The 19123-nt window shown below is 58.9% G+C and overlaps 1 protein-coding gene across 2 annotated transcripts in view; it reads right to left on the reverse strand.

Moving 5' to 3' along the window:
- KDM4B (lysine demethylase 4B) overlaps positions 1 to 19123 on the reverse strand; it is a 133627-nt gene that overhangs the window by 50499 nt on the left and 64005 nt on the right. For both annotated transcript variants that reach the window (XM_089905610.1, XM_089905609.1), the window contains exons 8-9: positions 7155 to 7204; positions 3058 to 3161 (exon numbers count right to left, since the gene is read on the reverse strand). In XM_089905610.1, coding sequence (XP_089761736.1) covers positions 3058 to 3161; positions 7155 to 7204 — 154 coding nt within the window. The remainder of the gene's footprint in view (positions 1 to 3057; positions 3162 to 7154; positions 7205 to 19123) is intronic.

Here is a 19123-nt window from a genome sequence, read left to right on the forward strand (position 1 = left end):
CCTGCTATGAGGATGTGTTGCTATTTGCTCATCTAGCCTCCTGCTCACAGGCCTGTGGCTGTTCCTGGTCTGAGGCTCTGTGAGCAGAGCTGGGGGCACCTGTGGATTCATCTTCTCCCGGTGGTTGCTTGCACTTCTCCGGAGTAAACAGACTCCGGATGGGGCACCGTGGGGCCCCAGGAAACTGCCCAGCGGCTCTTCGCAGTGGCCGCCCATGTTTGCACCCACATGGTGGGAAGGGCAAGTTCCCCCGCCCCCTCGGCGGCATATGGGGTATGGGGTATTCGCACGCAGTGGCCCTGTGGGGTGGGTGTGATGCTCCGGCCCCCTCCCTGAGGTCTGTGGATGCCGCCCACTGCGTCCTGCTGGCGCCTGCGCACGCCTCCTTCTGCAAAGTGTGTCTGCTCAAGCCTTCTGCCCCACTTAGAGGCTCTTCAGCACTCTGTCGCTGATTTGTAGTTTTCGGGGCCTGCTAATAACCCCAGAGAGAGGAGCAGAAATCGCTGGATTCATCTAAGTAACCAACGAGGAGTCAAACCCTGGCAGGGGAGGGTGGGTGGCAGGAGGTGGAGACCGGGGGTGGGGTGAGGTGGAGGTGGGGAGACTTCCAGAAGCCAACCAGAGAGTCAGAGATCAATCAAAACTGATGTAGCCTGGAGAAAAGCCAGTCCTTAAGAACACGGAGATATCTTTCTTTTCAAATAATGAATTGTACCCATCAAGGGAAGTCAGTGTGCATTAAGTAATATTTTTAAATTCCTGTCCAAGTGACAGCCACATGCGGGGATGAAGCGACGGCAGAAGATGGGGGAGGAGGGGACATGTAGTGTCCCCAGGGCCCAGCGGCCAGCATCCTCATTCTCAGGAAGGGTCCCCTGGGCCAGCTTCTGCTGCAGGACTCGGAGCCTCGTCAAATGAGATAAATAAAATTCGGGTTTGGGGATGTGCTTTTAAATGCAATTACTGATGTTCTTATCCTACTTGAGCTGATTCTGTAAAGTGCTATCTCGCTTTCCAGAACGCCTCCGTGCGTGCACTGGCCTGCTTGAGCCTCAGGGACGCAGCAGGGTCCCCGTCACCGAGCTGGAGCCCCCGTGGGGAGAGGCACACTGAGGGCCTGGTCCCCCGCCCGATCCGGCCCATAAATCAAGGCCCAGAACAGGAGATGTGCTCACTTAGAGCAACAAGAAGATTATGTCCCCGTCAGAAAATCTACATCCTGGTGGCTCCATTTCAAACCCACGGTGTCTGTCCTCCGTGTCACCACCGTCAACATTATCCCAACAATAAATTACAGGGCGCTTGGGATGACGGATAGGCCGTGACGCAAAGCAATCAGTAGTGGAGGGAGCGCCAGCCCCAGACGCCAGTCACAGAGGAAGCCCGGCGGTCGGCTGCTTGTGCGAGCTCTCCAAGAATAAATGAGGAAGTCCGTGGCAGATCACAGAAATACACACTTTTAATTATTAAAAAGCTCTGCTATCGATCTGCTTTTTCTTCTAGAAGTAAATACCATTACAAAGATTTATAAGCGGAGTGCGGGGCGTCACTCTGAAGGCCGCCAGGAATTCAGATGAGGGGCTCCACGTGGAGCCTGACGCCGCAGGGCCCGGAGCCTGGTCCTGAGGCCGGCGGCCCACGGAGGGCTCCCTGCTGCTGGACAAGGGCCTTGGGACGAAGCTCTGTCTGGGCCCCGTGGGCAGCCGCTGTGGCTGCGGGGCCCGGCCTCTCTCCAGTCACCAGCAGCCCCTCTAGGCCAGGAGGCCACCGCCGCCTTGGGTCACGCTCTGGCATTTCGTATACAAGCTGCAGGGCCACACTGGCACTGACCCAGGAGAACGAGGGTGCCCGCCAGCTGACTCCTGCGACCAGCATCCCTCTCCAGGAAGCACCACTCTGGAGAACGTCCGCGACAAAGGGATGGGAGAGCAAGTACCTCTCACTTCCGTGAGCAATGCCATGATCTGTCTGCGAGGTTCCTGGCAAAGAATGATGTTCCAACCAGAAGACGGGGGCAGGTGGGGTGGGTGGGAAGAGGGAAGCATGGAAAGCTGCGTTTCTTAGAGCGAAATATCCCGCTACCTAATAAGCATGAGCAGCAGCTGTGGCCCCGATAGAAAGGCGAATCCCCGATCTGTGTGCTGATGCTGCAGGCGGTTTGACTGAAACGTCAGAACAATTTCTGACCTGCTGAGACACCCTTGGCCAGAGAGAGGCACGAAGGTCTGCCCCCAGAACTCGCTCCTGCGCCTGACGAAGCACTCACTCTTCGGGGAAACCTGCAGAAGCCGGGTTCCCGGACAGTCCCCTCTGCCCCCTGCCCTCGGTGCCACAGCCCACACGCCTGTCCGGTAAGTTCCGGGCACAGGCCTCTCGCCTGGACCCACGCAGGGACCGAGGCACAGGCTCCCCCGTCCAGGAGGGCTGTCTGCGGGGAAGGACTGGCCTGGAGTGACGACAGCTGGGCCCACTTCCGGGGCAGAGGCAGCCTGGCCCCGGTGCTCAGCCCCCGCCCGCCCGCCCTCCGCAGGCAGTGGGGTCCCTGCCAACCCGGCTCCCAGCGTGGCCTCACCCCTCACAGCCCCACGCGGACCAGTGGAGCAGCCTCTGGAGCAGAAAACTGCATGAGTTCACAGCCTTCACGCTGCGAGGGAGCCAGGCATTTCATTTCTAAACAGGTATTTGCTCTCTCAAAGGCGTCTGCCCGGGCACGGGTGGGCAGGAAGGGACTCCCACGGGGAGTGCCGGCTCCTCAGCGCTTCCTGCCGGGTCAGCAGGAGCTGCCCCGACCATCCACTCCCCAGCCCGGCCGGCAGAACCTGCCGACATCCGGGTCTGGGCGGGAAGGAAAGTCAAGGCCCCTCCTGACGGCCCCTCTTCCATCCTCACTCCCCACCCTGGAAGAGCTGGAGGCTGACGGCCCTGCCCTGGCTTGCCATCGTCCTAGAACCTTCTCCAGGGTTAAGACGCCAGTTTCCTGGGGCACTCGTGGTCACGCGGGCACGGGGCCCAGAAGCCCCTCCACGGGCAGGTGGTCTGTGCCCAGCCCCTACGTACCCGGCTGAATGGGATCCCATACTTCTTGAGGATGATGGGCGAGATGAGGGTCATCTTGTGCCGAAGGAAAGCGTCGCAGCCCTGGGAGCTCCCGGGGAAGAAGCCTAGAGCAGAGAAGACCAGCATCAGCCTGGCGGGACGGGGCGGGGCCTGCCCAGCGGGACGGGGCGGCGGGGCAGCCGGGACACCTCTCTCCGGGCAGCCCTTTCCTCCGAGGCCCCGAGGGAACGAAACACACAGGGGACTGCGGGACGGGGTCCTGGGTGACGAGGGGCGCACCCACAGCACACATCCGCGGTCGCAGACAGGGTGCGGCTGCCCAGAGACTGCCACCCACCCCGAGCTCCCCCCAGACAAAAGCCACTGCATTGCTTCCACACGGTCACTCGGCCACGTGAGAGCGCAGCCTGGACACAAGACAGGGGAGCTGCTGCTCTTGACCAGACACACGGTGAGTGGGGTCCCCCACCCCCCCCAACACTGACGAGTCCGCAACAAGGAGGGGGGCCGCCTGAGTGGCGCAGGCTCTCCACCCACGTGGTCCCACCGCCACCAGGCAGGTGAGGACACGGAGGCCCGGGAGACAACCCGCCCACCCTCGGCCCCAGACACACGGGGCCAACGCAGGCCGCGCCCACAGCCCCTAACCCTCTGTCTGTTCTCACAGCCCCTATGCTCTCTGCCCCACGATGTGCCACGTAACTAATTTACAACAGGGATAGCCTCCGCGAGCCTACGGAAAGCCCACCATCAGCTCTACCTGCCCAGAAACCGTGCTTCACTAACGCAGTTCAGGGACGTTCCCGCATCGCCTGTTGGCTGAAACTCAAGTCAATGACACGTGTGTCTCGTGGTTAAGAAAAAGCCTGTCCCAGGTTCTGCCCATGGTGGCCAGGCGCCTCAGCTCAAACCCGCACAGAGAGTGGGCACAGGAGGGCTGCCACACGGCTCCTCGAGGTGTGGGATAAGTCCCCACGGCAGCAGCACCAGCACGCGCTCCCGAGCAGCCACCTCCCTCTGGGACTGATCCCCAGACGCAGGCAGCCCCAGGACCCTTCTGGAAGCCGATCCAGACCGGGCCCAGCCTCCAGGCCAGCGCGCACCCTCGACAGGCTGCTGGGTAAAGAGGGCACGTGTGTGTGTACGTGTGCATGTGTGTGTGTGTATGTATGCACGTGTGCACCCGCGTGGCCCCACCCACACGCCAAGGCTGGAAGAGGCTCCTAACCGCAAGGACACAATGGCAAGGCTCTGGAAGGTGCCAGGGCTGACTGAATCCAGCAACTCTGCGCTGCACTGAAAGCATTTCAATTAGAGTTACGGCTGCCTGCCGCCCGGCCCGCCGGCCTCTCTGCAGTTCCTCTTTTTAATGCACAGTTTAAGTGGCTCTCATTAAAGCTCTAATAAAGAAGCACATTTTAAGTGATTAGCACCAATAACGCGCCCACACATTAATGCTCTCCCCATGGGCCGCACAACTCCCCCAGCGAGCCCATTCGGAGCACGGCTATTCATTTTCCATATTCATCGCAAGCCCATTCCACCCATCTCAGTAATGGAGCCCCTGACGCACACCCCCAAAAAGTCTGGAAGGGACGCCTAGGAGGGCAGTGAGTCACTTGCCCTGGAGCCTCCCCCATCCTTCCTCCGAGGAGGGGAGAGCAGTCCTGAGTGAGGGGCTGCAGAGGAAGCAGGAGGCTCCCGCCCCTCCTCCAGAGCTGACAGCCCCTTTCCTGAATTCCAGGAGCCGCTTGACTTAATGAGTCTGGATTTTTCAAGAAGCAAGGACGGGGCGGCCTCCCTGCTAACCGACTCTTCCTCTCCCAGCCCCGGCCACTGAGCCTCCCTCAGATGCCCAGGAAGCGAGCCAGCATCCAGGTCGGGGCATCAGCAAGGACCCGGCAGCAGCTCCGGCTGCGGGAACGGAGCACAGGGCGAGCTCCAGGGAGAGCGGCTGTGGCACTGTCTGGGGTCGGCGGGGGGGGCCCCAGAGGATCCTGCATCCGGCTTCTCTTGCTTCTCTAGTTGGCGCTCCGATCACCCAAAACTTTTCTAGTAGAAAAGGCATACTGAGGGAGAACAGCCGGGCATGGCTAAGTGCAACCCCCTCTGAACAGGAAGAACAGAGAAGCTGCAGGCAAGGCCCGGGGGTGTCACGGACGTGGTCCCCAGAGAGCGCCCGCACTGATCCCCGTGGCTCTGCAGGTATGGGGGGGCTGAACAGTGGCCCCCAAGACGTCCATGTCCTGATCCCCGCAACCTGTGGAAGGTCCCCTCAGTGGTAAGAGGAACTCTGCAGACGGGATAAAGTTCAGGCCCCTGAGATGGGGATGGGCCTGGACCACCCAGGGGGCCGGTGTCATCCGGAGGGTCCTTATAAGAGGGGGTCAGAGGGACACTCGACCACAGACCAGGGAGACAGAAATGAGAGTGACGCGGCCCCACGCCCAGGATGCAGCTCCTCCGAAAGCCATAGAAGCCAGGAATCGGGTTCTCCTCCGGGGCTTCCTGAAGGAGCCAGCCCTGCGGATGCCTTGATTTTTAGCCCCTAGAGGCTCACTGTGGACTTCTGACCTCCAGAAGTGTAAGAAAATAAATCTGTGGGGTTTTTTAATTAGGTTTTTTTGAGTAGCTTAAGGTTCACAGCAAAAGTGAGGGGATGTGTGTTGTTTTAAGCCACTGAGTTTGTGGTAACTTGTTACATCAACAGGAAGCTAATACAATAGGAAAAGACATTTTAAATTTGCATTTTAAAAAACATAATGGGAACAAAATTAATTCGGTTTTATTTTCGAGCTCAGTAAGTAAGTTAAATCAGCCTTTGCCATGCCCGCCTGCACTGGAATTTCTCCCGGGAGAAGCATGTTCCTGAGAGCGGCTCCAGCCCTGTCCATGAGGTCAAGGTCCCAGTTTCCAACATAAAAGGTGACATGACAATGGCCTCTGCAGAGGAACTGGGCCCGGGGGCACCTGCTCAACTCACCTGACGGCCTCCCTCCCACCCGGGACTCTGTCGACCCCGCCAACCCGGTGAAGAGAATCTGTTGGGCAGAAAGATGGGCCGTTCCCACCCCCAAGTCAAGTGCAGGCAGGGAGGCGCCCACAGAGGCCAGCAGCCGGCTGGCAGGGAGCCTCACCAACACCAGGCCATGGCTTCGGACGGTTCTGTGGCCACCTGGGGGTGCCAGCTGCCTACTGCTGCCACGGGGGTCGCGGTGGCCTGAGGCCCCGTGCTATCTGCGCGGCAGACTCTCACCCTCACCCGGGTGCTGCCTGAGAGGGAGGGGCTGTTCTTGGCTGCACAGCGAGGGCCCGCCCGCTGGGCCAGTGGGGTCTGTGAACGTCTGTCCAGGCACTGACAGCCGTCCGCCCTCAGGACACGGGTCTCCGTGGGGACAGGGCAGGTGCGAGATGAGAGCGATGGGGGACACAGCCCGGCCCCCCATCGGGGCACACAGAGGCCTCCGCGCCCCCCAGCCTGGGTGTCTGGCTTGTCTCTAAGGATCCCATGCCCTGAGGGCCGGCCTTTACCCGGGTGGTCAGAGCCCCAGACGCAGCCCTGGACCCTCTCCGACAAATCCTGTCAGCCCAAGAGGCCCTAGCGAGGGTCTCAATCCAGGTGGTGGAGGGAGCCTGGGTGACCCGACCCTGCACAGGATTAGCAGATGGCCCTGCAGTCCCCATGCGGCCACACGGAACAGGTGCGGACCTCCAAACTGGACTTCTCGTGCTCTAGACTGAGCAAAGAGTCCATAAAGACAGAAAAGTGTGGATGCAGCACCAGGTGCTGGGGGGCAAGGGGAGCACGGGCTGCCCCCAGCCGGCAAAGCCTGCGGTCCTGTCCCGAACTCTGGGCCAAGAGGCTAGAAAATAAGAGTGTTGAAGCGACGGCATCCATGTGGCTTTTGTGAAGTGACAGACCCACAGCGGGGGTCCACAACCTGACCGCCAGGGAAGGAAGGGAGTGGAACACAGCCAGGACACCTGGAGCACGTCACCCTCCGGGACACCAACCCCCAGACAATAGCGTGAAGCCGGGGAGGGAGAGGCCGCCAGCCCACCGCCCACCCTGGCCCCAGTGGGCCCCAGGCACCTACCGATTGCCAGACGCTCCAGGCGCTTGCCATGCTCTGGGGGGATGGCATACCTACGAGAGAAGGGAGGCACATCAGAGGGGAGAGCGTGTGGCCACTGCACAGCTGAGGGCCCCAGGAGACACGCGGGCCCGGCACAGGGCAGAGCCGGGCGGCTGCGGTTGGCGTAGGGGAGGGGCTGTCGGTGTCGGGGGATGCCACACGGATGGGAAGAGGGGTGAGGTGGAGGCCCAGGACCCAGGACTTGGGGGGCAGTGACACACGCTTGGAATGCCAGGAGTGGAGACATTCCCAGTTAGGCGGCTTAGAAAGCAAAGCATAAAGTAAAGAGCACTGGAACCAAGGAGGACAACGGAAGCAGCCCAGGCTGTCCCCCCAGCCCCAGGAGCCGAGGGGAAAGAAGCTTCAAGAAGGAGCAAGACTTCACTCGTCACCCACTTTCATAAGTTGTATTTTCACACGTTTTTACATTTGAAAGATGACTGCGGCTCTGTCATAAATAAAAAAAGATGTAAGGTGAAAGTCTGCAAACAGATGAAGCGAGAGTGTCACCCGCTGATGCGAGCCAGCGTGTCGGGATACCAGAACGCTTTCCTGGCAGAGGGCGGTGCCAGGAGAGACAGCCAGGGGCCAGGGGTCCAGAAGCCCCAACCCAACTGACGTGCCACCCCCAGACCACCCGAGGGCACTTGGGCAAGATGGAAACCTCCAGTTTCTTTTTTTTTTTTTTGGCTGCACCACGAGTTATGTGGGGATCTTAGTTCCCCGACCAGGGATCGAACCCTCGCCCCCTGCAGTGGAAGCACAGAGTCTTAACCACTGGACCGCCAAGGAAGTCCAGGAAACCTCCATTTTCAAGCAAAGGCGGGGCATGGTAGGGCCACTGTCCAGAGGAGGAGGGAGGGTGGTAAAGTGTCCAACGGTAGAGCTACTAGAGCATCCGAGTCCCGTCCCATCTGGGAGAAACTCCAGGATCCGGCAATCCTGCCCCCTGGGAACACTGGGCCACGTCTGACACATTTCTAGTTGTCACGACTGGGGGAGTGGTCCTGGCATCGAGGGGGTGGGGGAGGGATGCTGCTCCACACCCCACAGCGCCCAGGGTGCGCCCTAGTAGAGAATGACCCACCCGATGTCAGCAGTGCTGCAGGGGACGGGGACCGTGCTCCAGAATAACAACGGCAATCTCTGGAATTCTAGAACGAGTCCACAGGAGGATGTTCCCCACGGCTGCGCCCTCCTCCCCCACAGGGCAGGAAGCCAAATGGGGAGGGACACGGAACATGGAAGATCGCCCAGGCTCAGTAGCTGGCTGAGTCCACTCCAGCTGAAAGGTTTATCGTTACTTTTAATAAAATAAAAGGGGGCAAGGGTAGGAGATAAGGTGAACATTGTGCTGTCTCTAATCGAACAGGATAAAAATAATTAATTTCTGGGCATGTTTCACGGCCCTGGAGGTGGCCGTGGCACCTTTAATTCTGCTGTCGTCAGAGAATTGCCCATTATCTGGACAAAGAGGAGGTGACTCTTTTTTAAATGGCCTTTTATCACTTACATAAAGATGATAAAAATTAATCCCAATCCAAAGCACCTCTGTGGGATTAAGGTCCCCCCACCAAACAGGGAAATGAAACATTCCGTCCCTTCTGGGAAGATGCCCGAGGACAGAAAGGAACTTATGGCTCCAAGGCTGTGATGATTAACGCAATATCGCCAGTCTACAATGCTGCTTTCACTTAATTACAGCCTGTAATTGGGAGTTGTAAAGATAAGATTAATTGAATCTGGTGGATGTTAAAAGTTTAATACATTGGAACGTGGCTCCTCTGTTATCGGAAAGTACAAACTGCAGGACACTGGGCTGAGTGTTCAGAAGAGCAGCCCCTGGAGAGATTAGAAAGGACTCGTGGACGGGAAGCCGGCAGCCATGGGGGACGTCTGGACTCCGACCGCCAAGAGCACGCTGCGCCTCCCACGGCTTGGAACGACCCGGCGACAGCCTGGGAGATGCTGAGAGGCCCCTGTGCTCCCCCAGCCCACACCCAGGGACTCAGCAAGCTGAAAACCTTAGACTTCAGGGGGAGGCAGGCGGAACTGGGGTCCTGGTCCTTAACGAGACAAGCGCTGAGCGTGGGCCGTCCATTCAAAGGAGGCAGGGAGGGCGGTAGAGGCTCCATCTGTGCAGTTGTAACGGCTCCCCGAGTTCCGCTGGCCTGCCAGCGATGCGGGCGGCAGGTGCCCACAGAGCCCCCTCTCTGCCATGGCCCTCCCCTCCGTGGCCCCAGGCAAGCCCAGAGCAATGGAGGCCCAGGTGAGCCGGCCTCCCAGCAGGGCCGACATTCACCACTGAAGGAAAAGTCCCCAGACAGAGGGGCCCCCATGGCAGAGCCTGGCATAGTCTCCAGCCTGGGGCCAGGGCGCGCTAACCTTGTTACAGCCCCGCCTGGCGTCACACCACTGGGTCGGGGCATCCCTGACTCTCAGGCTTGGCTCTGGGAGGAAAAAAAAGAAGGCAAAGCAGCTCTTTGGGTTGAGCAGGGCTGCTCGCTAACTCTCGAAGTAGGCAAGCATCTGTCTAGCCATTAGTGAGCAGGTTCTGGGGCCGTAAAACAGAGTCGGTTTTACTGGTCGTCAATATGGGGGCAGTTTGTCTTGCTCCCTGGGAACTCCGTCCCCATCACAAGGTCAAACCTCACGGCCAAAATCAATCTGCTTTGCCCGCCTGTGACCCCAGGCAGCTGCTCTCTGTACGTGGCAGCCCGGGTCGCCTGGGAGGCAAAGGGTGCTTGCACGTTTCCTTGGACAGACGGCCTGCCCGGATCCACGTCCATCTCACGACTGGGCCGGTGCGAGGTTTCCCAGCCGGCGGTCAGCCCTGCCCAAGCCCACACAGAGCCCCCGTGGCTCCCCCATCCCGCTCACTGCCAGCACAAGGCTGGTTTCCCACGTGTCCTGCTACACGGTGGCCGTCTCCTTGGTCCACCAGCCCCCGCCTCCTCCTGGGCTGACCACATCCCACCCCCAGATGGCCCCCGTCACCATGCTCCTCCCCAGGGACTGGGCTGCAGCTGGGTGCCTCCTGGTGGTCAACTCACTCCAGGCCAGCACAGAAGTCATGGCAGAAGAATCTGGACGTGTTGGATACAGGAAAGGGCAGAGCCACTCCCAGAATCCAGGGAGGGACGGGAGGGACAACAGACCAGGGGCTTCAGGGGGCAGAGTCAGAAATGGGGGAAACCCCTTGGGGGAGTCTGCAGAGGGTCGGGCTGCCCACACGGGGTCACGCAGGTCCCTCCGGCCACCTCACACGAGCCCCGGTCCTGAGACCGGCCAGGCAGGCCCCTCTGGACCTTCTCCACGTATTTTACCAGCCCATCATATGCACCCCTCCCTCTGCCCTTTCTCTCCTCTGGTCAACATTTTACACAAAGCACTTCTGGATGACACTCAACCAGAAAGTCGTGGAAAATTCGGCGCTGTCAGCTCGGTGTCCCTGGCAACCGCTCCAGGTGACCCCGCAGAGGCTGCAGCAGGACTGGACAGGCTCCATAACTCCGGGTTTAATGTTGTGGAATCGCCGAGGAGGCCGAGAGAGACGAATTCAGGCATCGTTTGCCAGACGCCTTTTTCAGAAAGGCAGTCGTCTGCAAATACCAGGGGCTTCGGCGAGAAAATAAAGCAATTTTAGATCCTCTATACAGCCCAGGAGGTAACGGCAGAGGACACGAGACGCATGCAAAGCCACACAATGGTAAAGAGACCATCCCAGTCCAGCAGTTTCACTGTTCAAACGACCGGCTGACGGGAAGGCTTCCGGAGGTGACCAGAGTCCAGAGGCCACGTTCCAGAAGGAAGTGACCCCCTGGTCTGGGGAGAGATGGGAGGGCTGGCCCTGCCAGGTGGGCATCCCCCTGCCTCTCCTTTCCAGGTTTCTTCTTTCACACTTGACGTCTGGAGTAGTGGATGCACCCCCTCCAATCACAGCCACCCCCAAAAAGGCAACGTGGAAACCCACACACCTGGCATAGGCCAAGAGGGAGGCCTGGGGCCAGAGCGGCCAGCGATCACGTCCAAGACCTGCGTCCTGACACGTGTGCAGGGGTCGGACGTGCTTACAGGGGGCCAGGGACGGACTGAGGCTGGACGCTGGAGGGGTGCAACCCTGGCCAGAGGTGGGCATCCCGCGGGCCCTGCTGAGGCCAGGCCGGAGTCCAGTCAAGAAGCTCTGGAAGCCAGGGGGCCGTGGGTGTTGTTTGGGCAGAGGCCTCAGTCCAGCAGGAGGGAGGCTCTTGGGCCCAGAAGCAGAGGTAGTTGAAAGGAAACACGTCCTCTGCGGGCAGGCTCTCGCCTTGGGCAGGGGACAGGCTGCGTCCATCCTCCCAAGACGCTGCCCTGGGAAAGGCTTCCTGTCTGCAGTGGAGGATGCTATTAATGGTGTCATTTTCTTGGTGTTTTGTTTATTCCCCTGGAATGGCTTGATGGATGTGAATAATTATCAGACTATAAAAGCCAGCAAATGTGCTATTTTCTATTGCTCTAAATCATCAAACAAATAAAGTGTGAAACAGCATTTCTGAATATAATTTTCCCCTCTAATGGCTTAGAATTATTATCAAGAACAATGAAAATAAATAAGTAAACGCCTTGTGAGTTAAAAATTAAATGAGTGTGTCAGGAAGAGGAACATGGGCCATCGTGGAGAGCAGGGACCTGCTCGGGGCCATCAGTTCTGCAGAAGAAGCAAGGGGCTTCAGGCCATGCAGGAGCCCGGGCCTCTGGGTGTGGACTCCCACCGCCCAGTGCCCTCTGGCCCAGGGAGTGGGTGTCCGGGACCACCTCCCAGGGGGGAGGGCTGTGCTGAGCGAGGAGTGTGCACCACGGTACCTTGTGCCCAGCTGACCCCCGGGAGGTCCAGGGAGCCCGTGTACCGTTGCCCTGGAATGGCCACATGAGACCTCGGGAGGCAAGGTGGGTGGGGCTGGCCGCTGCCCTTCCTCTCCCGGGCCAGGGACAGACAATGCCAGATGGGCCGCTGCCTCTCAGGCCAGCAAGAAAACCTGTGGTCCCAGGGCAAGTTGTCAAGACGAGGAACGGGACACTCCAGTGAAAGGCATCGCACCCCCGACAGGGCCCGGCTGCTCAGCTGGCCGGCCACCCTGGGCTACACGACCCGTCAGAGTGGACGGAGTTCCCTGTGAGGAGGGCGTGTTGCCACGGTAACGAGGTAATTCCCACACGCTCCCGCCAGCTGCAAGGGTAATGAGAGTTGATGGGGTCCTGGCTCTCAAACCCTGCTGCCCATCCCCGAGAGGCCCCCTTGGCCTCTGCCAGGGCCCTGCAGAACCGTTCTGCTTGGAGCCAGGTATGAAGCGCTATAATACGGACTGTATCTGTTCCCCAAGATGCGTGTGACTCTCCTCCGGGTGACAAGAGCACTCAGGACTTCTTCCATCGCCCAGCCTGACAGCTTCCACTGGCGCGAGGCTCGGCTCCCCGCCCTTCCTCTCTGCTGAGGAGAGCGTGCCAAGAGCAGGGGTCCAGCCAGGAGCCCTTTGGAAATGTCAGTTCAGCCCGACGCGAGTTGGAGGGTGAGGAAGTTAATTTCACAGTGTCTGCACAAGGCCGGGGCAGACAGGCCCCTTGCCGTTTAACATGCTATAATGACAGCGACGGAAACAAGAAGGCAGAGTCCACGGGAAGTGCCGAGACCACATGTCACGCTGGAGGCCACCTGGCACGAGTGAGCCGCCGGCACGAGCCCAGGAGGCCATGGCAGCTCCGAATGCCAGCGGCCCCCAGCACCCCGTGTGCTGGGCATAGGGAAAAACCGCTTTTTACTGCAATCCTCAAACACATGCCCTCTCTAGCCATGCGTCAGTGGGACAGTCCTGGCGCGCTGCCCCGTGGTCTGGGCAGCCAAGCAGAACGAGCTGGTCACAGAGCAGGCTTCCCGTCGCCCCCGAGTTGCCCAGGTGCCATCTCTGCGCTGGTTAGAGATGAGCTGGGCCAGAGCAGCCTCTCGCTCTGCTCCTCCGCAGGGAGGAGTGAAAGGGCCCAGAGAAGCACAGTCACAGGCGGTCTCCCCTAATGTGATCACCACGGAGACGAGTCACGACACGTCCAAGCACTGCAGGTGCAGCATTTACATTAAATTCCAAACCATTCTGTATAAAAAATTCTTAGGACTGCCCTGGTGGCGTGGTGGTTGGGAGTCCAGCTGCCAATGCAAGGGACACGGGTTCGAGCCCTGGTCCAGGAAGATCCTACATGCTACGGAGCAACTAAGCCTGTGTGCCACAGCTACTGAGCCTGCGAGCCACAACTACTGAGCCCACGTACCGCAACTACTGAAGCCTGTGCACCTAGAGCCCATGCTCCACAAGAGAAACCACCACAGTGAGAAGCCCGTGCACCACAACGAAGAGTAGCCCCTGCTCGCCACAACTAGAGACAGCCCGCGCACAGCAACGAAGACCCAAAGCAGCCAAAGATAATAAATTTTTAAAAAAAAAATTTTTTTTTTAGAAGAAATACATTAAAAAAAAAAAAAATTCTTAGCCATCCAGGACTAGGAGGGACCTTCCCACCGTCACAGTTCAGAGTGAGGCAGGAGAGGTACTCTGGAAAGTTGGGGGCAAGGCAATCCACAGCACGGTGCTGAAGACACTAGCCAGTGTAATAAGTCAAGAAAAAGATATAAGGGGACTAACAATCAAAAGGGAGGAGACAAACTTTTTCATGTCAGGTAGTACAACCTTCTACCAGGGAAAACTAAAAGAATGAGCTGGTGAATTAAGAACTAAACAGTCCAGCAAGGATGCAGAATAAATAAATAAATAAAAATCAACAGACAGCCAGGCTTCCTCTGCACCAGAAAGACATTCACAGAAGACTATAAAACCCACTAAGGTGAACCTATCCCTTGTCTAGCAGTCCAGAGGCAGGAATTCCTCACCACAAACGAAGGCAAACATAAACCTGGGCGTGTGCTGGCCACTGACAGAATCGCAGAGTCTGGTCCAGGAGACGGAAGTGCTCTCTGGGAGGCTGACACCGCCGGGAGATGCAGCCCCTCGGTGTCTCTATCTGGAGTAGGACAGGGCAACAAACACTCAGGCAGGCCTCAGAGTCGCGGCGGGCTCAGTTCCAGACCACCGCAATAAAGCAAATGCTACAATAAAGCGAGTCACACGAAGTTTTTGGTTTCCCGGTGCATAAAAAAAGTTACGTTCACAGTACTGTACCATACCATAGTCTAACAGTGTGCAATAACAGCATTATGTCTAAAAAAATAGTGCATATACCTTAATTTTAAAATGCTTTACTGCTGTAAAGTGCTAGCCATCATCTGACAATGCAGCGTTGCCACAAACCTTCCATTTGTAAAAAATGAAGCATCTAAGAAGCGCAATAAAACAAGGCATGCCTGTACAGCAAAAAAAACCCTTGCCCCTGCCCACATCTTTCAGTAAAGGAGGTAACAGGTGTGACTGTGACATCGCCAGGTGACTCCAGGTACACACGTGGCAGGACTAGTTTGTCAGATACGAGCAGGCCTCATCATGACAGTTCAAACGTGAAAGACGGACAACTAACAGTCACGCTGATGGCAGGGTTAAAGGGGCACAAGTGGTCACCCGGTACCAGGCTGGAGAAATAAAAGATGTTAGAAAAAGCAGACAGGCTCGTCCTTAAAACACGAGGGAGCAGGTCCGAAGGCCGAGTAGGACAGCCCTGGGACCACCGAGATACCCCGCAGTCCCCTGCCCCACTGGGAGGGGAGGAAGAAGAGCTGTCACCTGCCCAGTCTGCCCGGGAGGGGAGGTTGCAGGGCACCTGGCCCAGGGGAAGAAGGGGAGACTGAGCCCTTTCCTAAATACTCAGGAGAGCAATCCAGCCTGGTGGGGTGGGTCCCCTCTGCGTCCCCCCCATCCCGTGCACCCCAATCTGGCCACCACTGCACAAAGGAGCTCGACCTGGGTGGCATGGCTCCCTCCCTGAGAGCGGCTGAAACTGCCTGACAGCAAAAGGATGCCTGCCCTGTTTCTACCAGGAAATCCCATCTCACCCTCCGAGGAGGCAGTTCTGCGGGGGGCCGCCCCCCTCATTTGTCCAAGTGCCGGGGCCCTTTATGTGACAGATACGAACACTTGCTGGGGAGATAGGATCAGCCCAGGACCAGGGTGGCTTGTCTCCAGGATAGAACCTTATTGAGCTGTGGTGGTTTTATCTTTAATGGATCGTTTTACGGGACAATAGGTGATGGAATTTGGTATCTCACACCAGCAGTGTCAATGATTTCAAGTAATGACATTTTTATTGAAACGTGCAAGAGATAAACAGAGTCCAGGGAGCATCCACTCAGAGAAAATGGGGCATCTCAGATGGGGGTGCCAGCTGACAGGGATGCCAAAGGACCAGCCTGCTGGCAGGACTAGGTGCTCTGCAGCCAGAGGGGTCGCCCAGGCTTCTCAGGGGGCCGGGGAAGGGGGGACGGGCCCTGGGCTCCACGCTCGCTTGCTCACAGGCTGCCCCCACCTCCCCGAGGTTCCCAGGGAAACGGAGTGGGTGAGCATCCTGAAGGTCCCCCAGCTCTAGGGCCCGGTTCACGGGAACCCATAAGCCCACTTTAATTAAGGAACAGACTTTACAAGGTGAGCAGTGTTGAGCTGCAATGAAATGCTGAAGTGGAGGTACCTGATCCCTGGCCCGGGTTTATTTCAGGCCCGTGAATTCTTTTTGTTATAGACAGGACCGAAAATGCCAAGTCACGTGTGGGCTGGGTTTTGACGTTGCTTTTGAAGCTGTGGGGGGCGCTTCTCAGGTGAGGTTTTAAAAGGCAGGCGGGGGCTTCCCTGGTGGCGCAGAGGTTGGGAACCCGCCTGCCCATGCGGGGGACACGGGTTCGAGCCCTGGTCCAGGAAGTTCCCACATGCCGCGGAGCAACTAAGCCCGCGAGCCACAACTACTGAGCCTGCGCTCTAGAGCCCATGAGCCACAACTACTGAGCCTGCGCTCTAGAGCCCGCGAGCCACAACTACTGAAGCCCGCGTGCCTAGAGCCCGTGCTCCGCAACAGGACAAGCCACCGCACAACGAAGAGTAGCCCCAACCCGCCACAACTAGAGAAAGCCCACGCACAGCAACGAGGACCCAATGCAGCCAAAAATAAATAAATAAATGAATAATTTTTTTTTTTTAAAAAGGCAGGCGCCCATCAACACAATCAACGCAGCCTCTAGTGGGAGCTGGGGAAGGGCCTTGTGCTGCCAGCGGGGGGGTGGGGGGGGTGCGTGCAGGGGGTCCGTTTGTGGGGATGCAGTGCCGGTGAGCGCCCGGTGCTGCTGGTAAAGCCACCGCTACCTCCCCCTCGTCGAACTGGCCTCAATTTCCACCTGTAAACTGACGGGCAGGCAGCTCCCATTTCGCCCAGGGCCCACGGCCTGCTTATGCTCCCCCGCCCCAGATTTATTTCTGCTGAAACACACAGGAGGGCGGGAACAGGAAAGAACAGAGGGTGGTCCGCTGAGAGTGCATGAGCAGGACTTAAACAGCACGGGCCACGCCGGGACACGGGGGGGGGGGGGGGCTAGCTGCGGGGAGCTGGGGAGGGTGGCTGGGAGTCCAGGTCTGCCCTCGGGCTGAGAGAGCCAGGGCAGCTTCAATGCGGGGAGGCGCCAGGCCTATTAAATCACTTCCCGTGTCCTTGATGCTTTTGTGCTCATCAGCATGCACATCCACAGATGCATGAGGCCGCTGAACCTCGTGTGGACACACACTGACAGTGGAGGCCCCCGGCGATTGGGAGGACAGGCCCGGAACTCTCCCTGCCCCACCAGAGGGGGCCCTGGGTGACCGTGACTTGCCCCTTAGCTACGGGACTGGCTCTGGAGAGCATTCAGGTGACGGTATCTTTACAAGCAGGTCCCGTGACCAGCAGTTCCAGTCTCCACGTGTAAGACCATCAGAGTCTCAGCTGACTGCCAAGAAGGTGAAGGGCACAGGGCCCTCGGGGTCACTCTCGGGGTGGCTCTGGGCCCTGGTGCTTTGAGGAGGGTTAAGCTCACACATGGGTTAAGCAAGGAAGAGCAAACAGACCAAGCCGGAGGGGAGCTGCTGAAAGAGGGCGTTCAGCACGTCTCATCCTGGTGATGAGCCTGCTGGTCCCCACTCCCCAGCTCCCGCAGCCGCGCCCACGTGAGGGGAAAACACACCCGTAGCCAGATTTTGAAGCAAAGCTAACAAAGACTCCCTCAACTCACAGATTTGCAGGAATCTCCCTTCTGGGGAGCTGAAATCGGCCGACAGCAACCTCTCCAACACGGGAGAGATCTGCCATGGAAACCAGACCCTGCGCACAGAGCAGGAATCTACAGAGCGGATGGGGAGGGTGAGTGACTCCAGGCCAGGACCGCATCGGCCACAGACCCCCGACACTTCAAGCAACCCCTCATCCAAACACAGCCAGTGGGAGGATCTCAAGATGGGAACAATGCCCGGCGAAGCCACTTCTCTCAGAAGAACTGACGGTTTCTTAGAGTGGTGGGATGGGGAAGGATTCTGGCGACTGGCCTGGTGCTCCAGACTGGAGCCAGGAACGCCGGGTGGGCTGGTTTGGCTCCTGCTGCCCTAAAGCAAAAGTCCTGCAGTCTCACAAGCGGCCTGAGCCAGCAGAGTGCTATATCGTTCCAACCCCAAAGCGCCCACTTTGAACAAAAGACTCCAAAATGAAGGGCCATCTGCTCCTGCCAGACCAAGCCAGCAGGCTGTGTGACAGGCCAGCCACGCCTGCGGCCACGAGTAACACACACACAGGAGATGACTGCGCCCACAGAGGCAGGCCGGCCTGCCCAGGCAGCGAGGGCTACCCCGACCTGCCTGCCCAGGGCTCCCACACCCATGCCCTGGACCTTCCCTCCCGCGGCTAACATTCCCCTGGAACGATAGAGTAACATGCGTCTCCCTGCTCCTGGCCTGGCCACCTGCCCTCCAGCGGAGCCCCTCCACGGGCTGCCCTGCTGCCTCTCCTCCCACAGGTCTCAGCCCAGCGCCTTCCCTGCCTCCATCTCGGGGGTCCCGCTGCCGCGTGCCACCCACCTGGCCCTCCATGCCCACTCGGGGGGTGGGGGGGCACACCATAAGCTCCTGCCCTGACACACAGTGTCTGCCCTGGAGTGGTTCACGCTGGGTCCAGAGCAGGCACTTGGCCAGGGTTTGAGCTGACCCATCTCCTTCTACAACCTTGAAGCCACCTTCGTCCAGCACAACCACGGTAGCAAAGCTACGGCTCACCTGCCCCCTTCCAGCCCCCTACCCCCGTACACGCAGTCAGACTACGTTTCCCAGGCTCCCGTGCTGGAAGGTGTGGCCACGTGACCTGGCGCTGGCCAAGGAGATGTGGGCAGAAGCCACGGGCCTGCCTCCGTGGCCCGCCCATCAAAGTTTCAGGAACACGGCCTCCCCCTGCCCCAACTAGACGCCTACGCCCAGGGTGGCCTCGGAAGCCGTGCGCTGAAGGTGGCAGAGCCTCTGGTGGCCTGGGTCCCTGGGTTTCTGCAGCATCTCCTCCATCTCCCACAAGAACCTGCCGTCTTTGATTTCAGCTCGGCAGGGCTTCGTTCAATGATGTTTTGGGGACTCTAAGAAAAGGATCCACCTTCTCCCACACCTGCAAGCTCAGGCCACCTTTGCCAACTGGGACGCCCCCTGTCCCCACGGGGGAGCGGCTGCCCAGGCACGCACTCCCAGAACCCACCGCCCCTTTTGATTTGCAGGAGGACACTCCGAGGGGCAGGGCGAAGCAGTGGTCAGGAATGCGGGCTCGCACCCGTAGCCTGGGCCCAGCCCTACCACTCCCCAGCTCTGCGGTCTCAAACCACGGTCTCGCCAGTCTGGTCCCACGTGTGAAGGAGGACGGCGTGGGGCAGTGGGCGAGATCAGGAGTCACTCCAAGCATAGCCTGGCACAAAAGCA

Source organism: Delphinapterus leucas, unplaced genomic scaffold, assembly GCF_059928025.1.
Source record: "Delphinapterus leucas isolate spDelLeu-1000000601 "Yukka" unplaced genomic scaffold, BTC_Dleu_Yukka2 spDelLeu_asBTCV2_sq25, whole genome shotgun sequence".
In the NCBI taxonomy this organism is placed as follows: domain Eukaryota; kingdom Metazoa; phylum Chordata; class Mammalia; order Artiodactyla; family Monodontidae; genus Delphinapterus; species Delphinapterus leucas.